This window comes from Talpa occidentalis, unplaced genomic scaffold (assembly GCF_014898055.3).
Source record: "Talpa occidentalis isolate TD23 unplaced genomic scaffold, MPIMG_talOcc4v2.1 talOcc4.6, whole genome shotgun sequence".
In the NCBI taxonomy this organism is placed as follows: Eukaryota; Metazoa; Chordata; class Mammalia; order Eulipotyphla; family Talpidae; genus Talpa; species Talpa occidentalis.
Genome location: NW_023604972.1, coordinates 105,946,225 through 105,960,680, shown reverse-complemented (window position 1 = coordinate 105,960,680; position 14,456 = coordinate 105,946,225). Strand labels below are relative to the sequence as shown.

Here is a 14,456-nt window from a genome sequence, read left to right as displayed (position 1 = left end):
CCCCATTGATCACAAGATTCATTCAGCTGATACGGTTGGCTAGGCTGCGTGAGTGTCCCCTACCTCCTTCATTATGTGTGTCCCTAGAAAGGGTTGAAGAGGATGCCCTTCCCAGATAGTGACCAACCCTTCTTCAGCCAAAGGTATAGGAGTAGCTGCACTCCCCTGCTACATCCTCCAAGCTAGCTTTTGCACCTTTTTAGGGTGCAAATGGGTATATATCACTGACAGCAGAAAATAGTGAAATAGAATTCAATATTTGTATGGATCTATGATTAAAGAGAAGTACAGAAAATCTTATTTGCATTTAAGATTAAGTACTTGGAATGTCTTTAAGACTTTCAATATATACTATACTTGTTATATTAGAAATGGTTTTTCCATATGGCATTTTGTTTTCTGCCTCATACTTTATTTTTGACCAGTAAATGATATTTAAAAATCACCACTTGCTTGTTCACTTCCGAGGTTTACTTTGTACCCAAACGTCACCAAATGCAATTATCCTTCACTCCAAAATACAGTAAAATAAATGATGTAATTTTATGGAAAAAAACTTGTTATACAAGGTGATATTTTTAAAAATATGGTTCCTTCACAACTCAACTGGAAACTGCCATAACTATACACGTGAACAGGGAAAACACTAATATCACCTTATGGAGGCAGGTATGGTTTTGAGCTGAATTAAGGTGGAAATTCAGTATGATTATGAACCAGAATATACATGGAGAAACTGATTTCAACTTTAGTTATGCCTTGCTCTAAAGGGCCTATAGAGGATGGATTTGTTTTACAACTGTTACAAGTCTGGGAGAAGTCAGAAGATTCTATAACTAAACTGTCTCATCATCTAGAAATTAAGCTGTATACCTGTGTTAGACTACCAATTCCCAATACCAATACCAGCTGATGCTGGTAAAAACTTTTGTCTTTAGTAGATGATAGCCTTCCATGGTCCTTTGTAAATGTATGAATAAATCTAAGGATTTATTAATTTATGAGTAAGATAGAAAAGACTTGTTATCCAATTTATAAGTCAACACTCATAATTCTAAGTCTCAAGTATCTAAACAGTTGATGTAAGAAGTTGTCTAAGGATGCTTATACCAGTTACCAACCAGCACAATCACAGTTTGTTGGGAAAATATTACACTTTTCTTCATGTAATTGCTTATTAATTATACCACCTACCTAGCATGGCATCTGTCTCAGCACACATAGCATAATAAAATGCTCTAATATTCTTAATTTCTCTCTTTGTAAACTTCCCAGTGCAGTTTTTTGTATAAGAAGAGTAATAATCTACAGGGTGCATTTCTGACAGAGGTAACCATTTTGGGATCTTGATGTCATCATAAGATACCTGAAAAGGGAAGAAAATCAAAGAAGTGATATTCCTCCTCGACAATAAATACATTTAATGAAGTAGGCAGTGTTTACTTAGGAGAGCAGAACAGAATGATTATGGATTATCTGAAGAAATAGTAAATCGAATACATGAATTAGAAACAAATTGTTAAATTCCCCATAATGACAAAAGGTATATATCAATACTTGTACATATAGTCAAACAGGTGTGGAAATTATTTAAAAAATTTTACATGTCAGTGAAAAACATGAACTATACTCAACAGTATTGTACTCCAGAAAAATATGTCCAAGCACTTTATACAGTTAGGTAATCAATTCTAAAACTTAACAATCAAGACCTAGACTCCTTTTCCCAATAGTTGATTCACTAGTAAGAATGCCAATATCTGGTGAGATAGCCAAATGTTAGAAACAAATAACTGATTTTTTAAAAAAAGGTTTATTTTATTTATGCATACAAGAGCTGGGGTGTAGGCCAGAGGTGCAGGGGTAAGAAAATTCACCAGAGACAGAGTGGGGAGCAGAGCAGGTGAATCTACTGAAATACACTGCTGGGGGGAGCAGCAGGTAAGACAGGAGAGGTCTGCTGTGCCATGTGGACCAGCTCCCTGGTTGGGGATCGAACTTGTGCTGCAGTGGGTGCAGATAGCTTCATAGTGCTGAGACTTAAAGCCTTATGCCACCAGGTAGGCCCAACAAATAATGATTTTTAATATGTATAAATACTTATAGTTTTGGTGAAAACAATGAAAATGATACATTATATATATATATATGTGTATCTTTCAGTCACATGACTTAAAAAATTTAAATTTGACTAGCCTAGGCAAAGATAAAGCCAGTTAGAATTTTTAAAGAAGTCATGAAGTATCTAAAACTTTAACATTATTTCCTTTAAAATAGCAGACAAATGGTGTCTCTGGTTACAGTGTTTAAAGTGACTTCAATTTAACATGACACATTTCAAAACACAAGCAGTGCTCACTTTACAAGGTTAAGACAGGCACAGATCTCAGTCATCACATTTTAGTTAAGTTACCCCCAATCCTTTAAATTTTAGTTACTGAAGTATATTAATGGAATAATTACATAAAGTACAACTTTCTCATTCATATGCTACTATCTCTTTAGTCTATAAATCACTATGTAAATTACAGATTTATATCACAATCAGTGACTAATCATATTGTTGCTTTTAAAGTCTATCAGTGATTGGTCACTGCACAGTTTTTATTCCATGTACATACAGAGAACAGAATGTATAGTTGTGCAGCCTCTTTTCTCCCAGTGACAAATTGATGACATTTTTTATGAAGTGGATAATCAAAAGGCGAAATTGATCAACAAAGAGGAATATAAAGAAATTTAAAGTGATAACCCTGGAAGTGAGATTGGAATCAAATGTTAACTGAAGTTCTAGAAGAACTCGCTGACCTGGGAATGTTTTTTTCCTTTTTTTAAAGATTTATTTATTTATGCATATAAGAACTGGGGTACAGGCAAGAGGTGTGGGGGGTGTGTGTGAGAGGATTTACCAGAGACAGAGTGGGGAACAGAACAGGCAGACTGGCTGAAGTACACTGCTGAGGGGAGCAGCGGGCGAGTCAGGAGGTCTGCTGAGCCACACCATATGGGTAGCTCCCTCACCAGGGATAGAACTTGTGCTGCAGAGGCTGCAGATAGCTCCATAATGCTGCATCTTAACCCCTTGCACTATTAGGGAGGCCCCTGACCTAGGAATGTTGACACTGCCACCCCAATACGCTGGAGCTATGCAGCCAAAGGGATTTAATGAAGACACATCCATCAAAACAAATGTGCAAAGCCTTTGTGAAGAAAAAGGATGATCATATCCTAGAAGAAGTAACCCTGATAAAAATCTTCAAATGAAAGGAACTCTCAGAAATACATCATGACATTGAAAGTGCAAAGAGTAAAATATTGGAAGGTGATGCAAATTTAGAAAGAAATATGACAATTTGCAAAGACATAAAAAGATGCTTGGCTCTGTATATTAAATTATAAAATGAAAAGGCAAATGTCGTTCAAACTGCTCATTCATGTTCTTTACAAAAGCTAAAACACTTTAATTCTCAATGCTTCTAGTGCATCCAATCTACAGTACATTAAATAAACATGTTTTACTATGTTTTCATTTCCCTGTTCATGTTCCAAAATAACAGAGCTTTTGCTGTTTTGACATGTTTTTAAGATTCTTAGAAAAATGTTAATTTTTCCCATTGACAATTAAGATCTCTTTATGTAGTTTCAGCTTGCAAGGCCATTTTTATGATCCTGACCTGTGTAAAGTGAGGCCTGCTTGCACTCCTAATACGGTATCTTTTAGTTTCTCTTCTTATAGACATGTGCAAATGTACTCAACTCCAAAGCTGAGTTTCTGAGTTTTAACACATTTATTTCTATATAATTGTCCTTTTAGTTTTTGCTCACTAATTATCAGTTAAGTTTGACTAAAAGAGAATATACAAATTTCTAATTTTACTTTAACAGAAATTATACAAGAAAAAATGAGAAAACACCAATAATATATGAATACAACTTAACTTCTACTTTTGAAGACACATACTGTACTTACCTTTTTAAGCCAATAAAGAGATGTATAAAATGTTGAAGATCCAAAATTTTCTCCTGAAGATGGTGAAGGATAAGGGTGTGGTAAATTTAACCCCAAATATAAAACAAATGGTTGAGTGTAATTAATTGCTTTCTGTCTTAACCAATTTACTGCTCTGTCTGTATTCTTCCAGTCCTTTTCCATTACTCTTACTTTTGATTTTTTAGAGATAAGATTAATCATAGGCCTCCCTTCCTGTCTGAGTAAGAAAGCAACATCTCTTGTCCATGCTTCCACACGATTGCTGCGGGAGCAAAAATAGAGGAGCGTTGTAAGGTATTAAAGTTTTAAAAACTGACTAAGCATAAGTGTAAGAAAGCAATATGGAAAACAATTCTCACACACAGTCATATAAATGTTCAACTAATTATACGAGAAAGAAAGTTATACTTAAGAAAGTTATTAAGCACTGCAAATTCAAAAACCAGGAAGAAAATAACAAGAATCAGTCATCTATGTGTTCTTTAAAACTAAGATAGATTATTTAAAAGTGTTACATTTTCTTATAACAATATATTTAGTAAAATAAAGCATTTTTGTGATTCCTAGTATTCTTAGTATTTCTCCTGAATTTTGTAGCATTTTGTCTTTTTTTCTGTCAGAAAAAGATAGTATTTCTGATGAAAGCTACTGTAATTTCCTCCTATAACTGGTAACCTAAAAATTCAGTTGACTATTAAAAATACTAAGCACATTCATCCATTTAGCATCAAAGAATTACAATTCTGGGAGCACAGATTTGGGAAGGATAACAGAATGTGTCCCAAGGAAGGACAAAAGATGGGGTATGGGGTATGTGTGTGTTTTTTTTTAAGAGAGAGAAAAAGAAGGATGCAGTAGTAGATGAGGTCAGATAAAGGAGTTACAAAGTAAAATGGTCAGGTGGAGGGGTCACAAGCAAAAAGTAGATAAAAGTTCACCTTTATCAGTGCTTTCAAAGTGGCTATTGTGTTTTCGATGGAATGTTGGTAGTTTGGGTCTTGCCCAGTCCAAAGTTCTGGCCAGTTTAAAGAAAATAGGTTTTTCTTTTTTTTTTTTAAAGATTTATTTATTTATTTATTTATTTATACAAGCACTGGGTACAGTCAGAAGTGCGGGAGGGTGAGAGAATTCACCAGAGCCAGAGCGGGGAGCAGAGCAGGCAGAAGGACCGAAGTACACTGCTGAGGGGAGCAGTGGGCGGCAGGAGAGGTCTGCTCGCCATGTGGGACCCTCCTCCAGTGGCCGGGGAGCAGCCGGGGATCGAACCGGCGCTGCAGAGGCTGCGGGCAGCTTCACAACCCAGCGCTCAACCGCTGCGCCACCGGGGAGGCCCAAAGAAAATAGGTTTTTCTACAATAGTTGCTCTGGTCCCATTTAAAATGGCTTATGCTACCTTTTATACACTAAATCTTTTATACACTAAATACTTATGTCACATTTTATACACTAAATCTTTGTATTTTTTAAAATCCTACATCACATCCATCTAATTCTGTCTAGCAGATGGAAAAACCTAAAACAGTAAGTTTGTTAAAATTTATAATATCTAAACAATATAACATTCATTCCTCATTCTTTTGCCTCAAACATTGGTGAAATCTCAATATATCTATAACTAGAGCTATTGCAGAGGAGAGGGATGTTAGGAGTTTATTATGCCATCAGTATAAGCTCAAGGATTGTGAGGTAAGAATGGGACACAGATTGATGCAGGAAGTTTTAGAACCCAAGTGCTTTCTTTTCAATTAAAGCATGATACATGAGAAAATATGGCTGAAAAATTATTCTAGGAAGCACAAAAGATACAAGCAAGCTGGTAACAAAGACTAACTGGTTGCCTAGAGCAATACTATCATTTAAAATAAGAAATATATATTTGGTCTTCACTCCTGTTTTTGGCACAAAGTTGCAAAAAAATCTTGTAATTTTCTAAGTGATGAGAACAACAAAAGTGTCTTGTTAGTTAATGAGGCTACTTTTGAATCACACATACGCTATGGATGGGGGCTGGCTGCAAGAAGGAATAGAGATTGAGCTTAGTCAATGATTTGACCAATCTTGCCTATGTATTCAATGATTTTGACCAATCTAGGTCAAAATCCAGGTCCCCCTCTCTCCAGAATGGGAGTCTTCCATGAGTGTAGCCTTCCAGTTAGTGAACATGCAGAGGTGCTGGGAGATTAGAGCCTGGAGAGAGCATGGAAACTCCTTGCTCTTTCCCCAGGTGTTGCCCTTTCAGACATCAGATATCAGCTATAGGCTAACTTTAAAAGCAGGCCTTTCAAAAGGTAACAGTCTCAGGTCTGATATGTTAGTGTTTTCCTGCTTACATTGTTTCATTCAATCCTCATACAAACAAATTAAAATTCAGTTTGCTTAGATAATGTGCCCAAGATTATTCCACTGCAGGTAGTAAACAGAAACTAGAATTCAAAAGTATGCAATCTGATTCAAGATCTCTATTCCAATTCATTATGCCTGACTGTCTGGTTTTTAAGGGCATATTACATTTGAGGATTTAGAAAAAAATAGGCTCAATAGACTTATGTAAAAGAGAAATGACAAAAGGAAATAGCAAGAAGGTTATGGTCTTTAAACAGACTGTAAAGTGAATAATAAAGAAAATATTATCTAACAGAAACCAGCAAAATATATCATGGGGTAAACAATTTTATAGATACTATTATAGACTTTTAATGCTTAAGAAAACAAAATTAGCAGCATATTATCAATTTTTAATATTTTAAGAAGTTAAAAAAGCTTAAGTTTTAGTCAAATTAAACAACTGAGGGAATAAAAGATTTACCTTAACTTTTCTGAAGAAAATGAAAGTTAAAAAAAAGTACATAGCTCATTAGTATTATATATTTTTTATTTTTTACCTAACGGAGTGGTGTCCTGAAGTATAGTCCAGTTTTCCAAATTTTTGTGTTTGGTAACCATGCTGCTCCATCACATCCATCCATGTTTTATAATTTGGATCTAGGCCCTTAAAATTATTCCAAGATTCTGTTAAGTGTGTGAAAAGGCCACTCCACATTGCTGGGGAAAGAAGGGCATTAAGATTAGTTGTAAAACCTAACAATTTGTTTTAACTGTTGACAGATACTCCAAGAGTGAAAATAATCTACTAGTTTAGAGCTCATACTTTGGAATGAGACATACCTTTACTTAACACTTTTGATTTTCACCTTATTTTATCAAAAGGGAATTCTGTAAAGATTTACCACTTCCAGGGATCATGCTCAGCGAAATAAGCCAAAAAGAAAAAGAAAAATACCGGATGGTCTCACTCATAGCAGGAATCTAGAAAACTTAAATAAGGGACCAGGAAAATGAAAAACTATAAGAAAGTGAAAATCAAAATCAACAAAAAAACTATGAACCAGAGACACTTTTAGGGAGGCTGGGGCAGGAGGGGAGGGATTGGGGTCAGAATGGGGGGCGGCAATTGTATGGGGAATATAACAATAAAATTTATATAAAAAAAAAAAAAAAAGAATTCAAAAAAAAAAAAAAAAAAAAAAAAAAAGATTTACCACTTCCATTCTATTGGTCAGTCTCTAAGGAATATAGGTTAAGTTACTTGAGGTAAATATGGCTAGAATTATACAAAGATTGTCTGACTCTAGAGTCTTTAAACAATCACAAAAATAATCAGTAAGTATTATTTATTGTTTAATTTTCCAAATCAATTAATCAGTCAAATCAACTCTCATTTCTCCAACATGCATATTGATTTTTCCCATTCCTTGTCCTTATACTGGCTTTCCACAAATATTTAATTAAAAATCTTAAATTTTATGATCTTTCATTTTCTATAATGATGATTATTTATTTAATAAATCATTTTCCAAATATTAACAGACATGAATGGAGAAACTGACAGCAATACCAGAAGGCCAAGGGATTTCAAATGCACATCAACAATGTCTGGATCATGCAGATGGAAAATCAAAAGGAAATACTGGACTTAAACTATACATTATACAAGATAAACTTAGCAGACAACATTACATCTCAAAACAAAAGACTGAAAATTCTTAAAAACACATGGACAATTCTCTAGGATAGATCAGATGTTAGGAGATGAAAGACTGAAATCATATCAAGAATCTTTTCAGAACATAATGGTATGAAACTAGAAATCAATCAAAAGAAGAAAACTAGAAAATTCACAAATATGTGGATACTGAACAACATGCTACCAAATAACCTTTGTTTCAAAAAAGAAATCAAAAGACTAATCAAAAAATACCTTGAGATTAAAATGGAAGTGAAATATACCAAAACTAATGGGATTCCCAAAAAACAGCAATTCTAAAAGGGACCTTCAAAGTGGTAAGAAAAAAAAAAAAGACACATAGAGTCAGACATCTAAGACACTGAGGAAAGAATGGTGGTTCATCTCACAGATGTTCCTCCAAATCAGGTGGCTCAGGCATAAACTTGGATCGCAAGTCTCCCTTGTTGCTTCAAAACTCAGATGGCAGAGATGTTACTAAGATGGTGGTAGAGGAAGTTCTTGCCTAGTTCCTGAGAAAAACATCAACAATTTACCAGAGGGACACTACACTGACAGACTTCAGATTCGGGAGAAAGTGAAGCACACCTTGGACACTGGAGATCAACACAGACTGCACAAAGGAGGCATAGAAGAGATTCACATATCATGGGGAAAGCCACATGGAGCCTACAGCCAGGGCAGGCGATATGGACGGCATGGTTGCAGGCTCAGCTGAGGATCCAGTAGTGGGGAGAGGCACCACTCAAAGAGGGAAAATCAGTACAAAGAACCTGGGTTGCTCCACAAAAGCAGGGTTTACTGTAAGGAAAAGAACAGGGAAAGTGCATTAGATTGTATTCCCTCTCCTTCATCTCCTTAGGACTGGTACTGACTTCATGAAGCCCAATACAGTGCATAGACTGCTAAGTCTCAGATATGGAACCCCAAAGAAGAGGTGTATCAGCAGTGCCACAAACACAAATCAGTCCCCCATCCCATTCCACAGCTCACTTCTGCCAGCAGCTGGTTTCATCCAGGCCACTCCCTACCTACCCTGCTGACTCAGCAACTGTGTAAGCAGGTCTCAGGACTTTTGGAAACCTGAAAAGGCCAAAAAAATTAAAATAAAATAAAAACCACAGTACCAGTTGTGGGAAAGGTAAAAGCAGTTCAATTCTCTAAGTTACTGTAATACATATTTAGAAAATAGGAAAATTTACAGTAGCAAAATGGGCAGCAGCAATATATTTTATCAAGAAATAAGAGCAATCACAAATAAAGAATCTAATCTTACAAGTTAAGAAACTAGAAAAAGAATAACAAATGAAACCAAAAGCCAATACAAGGAAGGAAATAATAAAAAAAAAATCAGAGCAGAAATAAATGAAATAGAAATAAAAATGACAGTTCAAAAGAGCAATGAAACCAAAAGCAGAATCTCTGAAAAGATAAAATAGAAAAACCTCCAGCTAGGCTCATTTAGAAAAAAAGGGAGGGGCCTCCCTGGTGGCACAAGGGGTTAAGATGCAACCTATGGAGCTATCCGCAGCCACTACAGCATGAGTTGATCCCCAGCTGGCCAGGAAGCTACCCACATAGCACAGCAGACCTCTCCTGCCTCGCCTGCTGCTCCCCTCAGCAATGTATTTCTGTCAGTCTTCCTGTTCTGTTCCCCACTCCGTCTCTGGTGAATCCTCTCACTCCCCCCACACCTCTGGCCTGTACCCCAGTTTTTGTATGCATAAATAAATAAAATCTTTAAAAAAAGAAAAAAGGGAGAAAATTTTCTAATAAATAGAATCAAAATGAAAGAGGAGGTTACAACAGATACCACAAAAATACAGAGACTCATAAGAGAGTATTATGAAGAACTTAACAATAAATTGGATAACCTAGGAGAAAAGGACATATACTTAGAAGCATACAAACTTTCAAGAGTAAATCAGGAAGAAACAGAAAACCAAAGCAAACCAATCTCAAACAAGGAAATTTAATCAGTAACCCGAAGTCTTCCAAAACACAGAAGTTTAGGAGCAGATAGTTTCACCAGTGAATTCTGCCAAACAGTCAAAGATGAACTAGTTACTTATCCTCAAGCCCTTTTTAAAAATTGAAGAGGGTAGAAATAAAACATCAACAATAACAATGATAGTGTTGATAGTGTTGAAAGTGTAGGTAAAAGACCTCATGACTCAAATCACAGAGAAAATTATGTTCAGGAAGTTACAGACAAAAGTAAATTGTTGGGTTGCTATTTATGGTTTCAAGGCAAATGATCATAAATTAGAAAGACAGAAGAAAAAGAAAAGTAACTCTTTCATAGATACAACTTGTAAAATTTCACCATATTTCCCAATTACACATGGCTCAATGTCACTGACATTTTGTCATTAAAACTATGCCTATTTGTCAAATTACTATAATAAAAGTAAATGATTAGAGTTAGAAGTGAATTGGAACTTAAGAGAAAGATAAACAGTATATGATCTGAAGTGATATGGAAACCCAGATAAATTTGGTACATGAGAAGTCCTAGCTATGTTGTGGCATACTCTGAAGACCCCTTCCAACTCTCTGTATTCTTACTCAAAAATTTCCCTGGAAATAGAACTCTCCCAGGAAATATGGGTCTTTCCTAATTACTTATATAGTCAAGGGATTCTTATCATCCATAAAGAGGAAATAAAACAGTAGCACAGCAAATACACATCATTTCAGAGGACAAACATCTTCCTTTTGGAAAAAAATTAGAAATTCTAATAACCCCAATACCCTAAAGTACATTATTTTTAATAAAAAAAATTTTTACTAGGAACCAGATATTACATGGTATCCTATTTTTTGGTGTCCTTTGTTACATTGTGAAAATATTTTCAGAATGTGGCTTTTTTCCCCATTAATATGAAGCATGTTCATACCTGCACGTGATGGGCAACAGACTGGAGAGTTTGTGTAGGCATTCACAAAGGAAGTGCCATGTGCTTTCATGAAGTTGATAAAAGGAAGTTTCACTACCTGATTTCTTGGATAAAATGTTAGCCTTCCATCCTGGAAAAAATAAATTTAACATTGATTTAATAAAAGAAGAAAATCATTTCCCTTAACTTTATTTTTTTATTTATTTTTTATTTTTTTTTTAATAGAGGCATGTTTTTTTTTTATTTATTATTTATTTGTTTGTTTGTTTGTTTTTTGTTTACACATGCACTGGGTACAGTCAGAAGCACGGGAGGGTGAGAGAATTCACCAGAGCCAGAGCGGGGAGCAGAGCAGGCAGAAGGACCGAAGTACACCGCTGAGGGGAGCAGCGGGCGGCAGGAGAGGTCTGCGCGCCATGCGGGACCCTCCTCTGGTGGCCGGGGAGCAGCCGGGGATTGAACCGGCACCGCAGAGGCCGCGGGCAGCTTCACAACCCAGCGCTCAACCGCTGCGCCACCGGGGAGGCCCTTCCCTTAACTTTAGCCATAAAATACACAAGTGGCAAAAACTTCACCATGATCCTAAAAGTCCTTAAGACATCGGGGCCTCCCTGGTGGTGCAACAGGTTAAGACGCAACCTATGAAGCTATCTGCAGCCACTGCAGCACAAATTCGATCCCTGGCCAGGGAGCTACCCATATGGTGCAGCAGACCTCTCCTGACTTGCCCGCTGCTCCCCTCAGCCTGTATTTCAGTACATCTGCCTGTTCTGTTCCCCACTCTGTCTATGGTGAATTCTCTCACCACCTCCCCCCATACCTCTGGCCTGCACCCCAGTTCTTGTATGCATAAATAAATCTTTAAAAAAAAAGATAAAAACATGTATAGAAAGTGTTATCAGTAGTTGACTCATAATATTAAGAATGAAATGCAGTGTTACACTTAGATTCTTTTGACTATAACAAATAAAGGACTTCATGTAAATTTGTCTTGTAGCATGATGGACTGATTGAATATATTTTCTTAAAGTTACCATTGATTTAATTTATCTAGTTTTGTTTTGTTTTTACTGAGGTAACACTGGTTTACAACACTGTGTGTGACTGAACAAATTTTTACTAAGTATTTACTATGTGTCAGGCACTGTGAAAGAACTGGATACAATGGTGACTAAACTACAGCCCTTCGCCCTTGAGGTTCACAGTCTAGTGGGAGAAGCAAAAAATATACTGGTAAATAAACCAGGAATAATTATAAATTGGGCTTTGACAAAAACCATAACATACAGAATAACATGGGAGTCTGACTTGGATAAAGTGGACAGAAAAGGCTTCTCTGGGAAGGATGGGACCTGAAGAATGAGAATAATTTAAGGGGCAAGTAAAGTTAGAGATACCTGAAAGACTTAAGTGGATATATCAATTAGGCAGCTAAACAAATAAATCTGAAGATAAGAAGAGATGCTGGTAGGAGATATGCATTTTGCAACTGAATTGGGAATGGAAGAACTTTCCTTGGTACAGAGCAAAGGCAGAAAAAAGGATATTCAAGTCCTAGAGTTATATCTATTATATGTTGTCAATATAATTATATAGCATAGTTTAAAAAATGAGCCAATCCAAAATATGAAATATATAAAGACCACTGAGATAGCTTAGATTTCCAAAAGAACAGATAAGGAAAGTTCTTGGAAAAAGATAAGAATCTGGCGCTCAGAGAAATCTATCCAAGTAAAATAATCTTAAGAATATTTAGCATATTCATGGTGTTGAAAACTGTGAGATTGAATGATACTTCTTAGAGAAAGAGTGAAAAAAAGTTAGAAAGGAACCTTGTGATTCTTCAAGGAGAAGGCATCATGGGAAACATAAAGAATGGCCAATGAGGAAGATAACTTGAAACTGAGTGCCTTGAAAGCCCAAAAAGAATACAGAAAGAGGAAATATCAGCTGTGTAGAGAGGAAACTTAAATAAGGTCACAATTTATACTTAAACTGGTAGCATGGAAATAGTTGGTGATCTTGACAAGAGCACTCTCAATGGAATAGTAAAGACAGCTAAATTAAAGCAGGGAAAAGAGAATGGAGAGACAACAGATGGAAAAAAAATTCCTGAGAGGTTATTTCACAAAAGGAGACAGGAAAATGGGATGGATGTTTCAAATGGAGAGTTAGCTGGAGGAGAGTGTGGGATTAAAGTCAGTTTTGTTTTAAAATGAGAAAAATTAGAATATGTTATTCAGTACTCCATGGTCAGCTGAGAAATCCATTTTTTCCCACTTAAATGACCTTGGCACCCTTGCTGAAAATCAACTGACTATAAATAATAGTTTATTTTCTTAATCAAAACGATTCTTTTGGTCTATTTATCTATCTATCCCCTTGTGTCAATAACACACTAGCTTGTTTGTAGCAAGTTTTGAAATCAGAAATTTTGTTCTTCTTTGAAAAGATTGTCTGGATAACACTGGGCCCCTTAAATTTCCATTTGAATTTCAGAATGTTTCTCTATACCTGTAAAAATGTCATAGGAATTTTTATAGAAATTGCATGGAATCTGAAGACTAAATAGGTGATATTACTATATTAAAGTTAAGTCTTCAGATTCATTTATTTAGATATTCTTTTATTTCTTTCAACATTGTTTTGTAGGTTTTAGAGTATAAGAACTGCATTTCTTTGGCTGATTTATTCCTAAGTATTTTATTCTTTTTTAAAATTTTATGTATATTACATCATTCTTCATTTTTGTACAATGTATGCTTTCTACTCTCAGGTGTAGTTCTGTGAAATTCCCACCACCAATTTACCCGTGCACAATCACCATAGTCCTATGGGCTCTTCCCTCCCCTGTTTTGATCCTTCTCCCTCCTCCTTCCCTGCAGAATGTCTTTGATTTATAGGTGCCTTTTGGTTTTAATTTTTAATTTATTATAATTACTATTTTTCCCCCTGATCCTTTATTTGGTTTTTTGATGCTATTTTAAACAGAACTGTTCTTAACTTTATTTTCAATTTGTTCGCCAATCAAGTACATGGAAATACAACTGAATTTATACATTGATATTATATCTTGCAACCTTGCTTGCTAAAGTTTTCTTAGTTTGAATGGCTTTGTAGTGGATTCACTAAGATTCTCCATATACAATATTATCTGCTATTAGAGATCCTTTTGTTTCTTCATCTTTAATCTGGATGTCTTTTAAATCATTTTCTATTCTAATTCCCTGGTTAGAACCTCCAGTACAATGCTGTATAGATATAGTGAGAACATATATCCTTTTGTTGCTGATCTTATGGAGAAAACATTCTTTTACTGTTTAGTATTAGCTGTGGTTTTTTGCAGATGTCCTTCATAAGACTGCGGAAATTTTTTCTAGTAGGTGGAATGCTTTCATCATGAAGGACTGTTGAATTTTGCCAAATGCCTTTCTTCATTTATTGAGATAATCTTGTGGGTTTTTCCCTTTATTTAAATAACATGGTATATTACATTAATTGATTTTTTTGATATTAAACCAACTTTAAATTCCAGGGTAAG

The 14,456-nt window shown here is 35.5% G+C and overlaps 1 protein-coding gene across 1 annotated transcript in view; it reads right to left on the bottom strand.

Annotated features, from left to right (window-relative positions):
• The window catches only part of ARSK (arylsulfatase family member K), a 30,396-nt gene that overhangs the window by 14,012 nt on the left and 1,928 nt on the right, over positions 1 to 14,456 (bottom strand). The window contains exons 2-5 of the mRNA XM_037530507.2: positions 10,916 to 11,045; positions 6,874 to 7,033; positions 3,971 to 4,253; positions 1,195 to 1,366 (exon numbers count right to left, since the gene is read on the bottom strand). Coding sequence (XP_037386404.1) covers positions 1,195 to 1,366; positions 3,971 to 4,253; positions 6,874 to 7,033; positions 10,916 to 11,045 — 745 coding nt within the window. The remainder of the gene's footprint in view (positions 1 to 1,194; positions 1,367 to 3,970; positions 4,254 to 6,873; positions 7,034 to 10,915; positions 11,046 to 14,456) is intronic.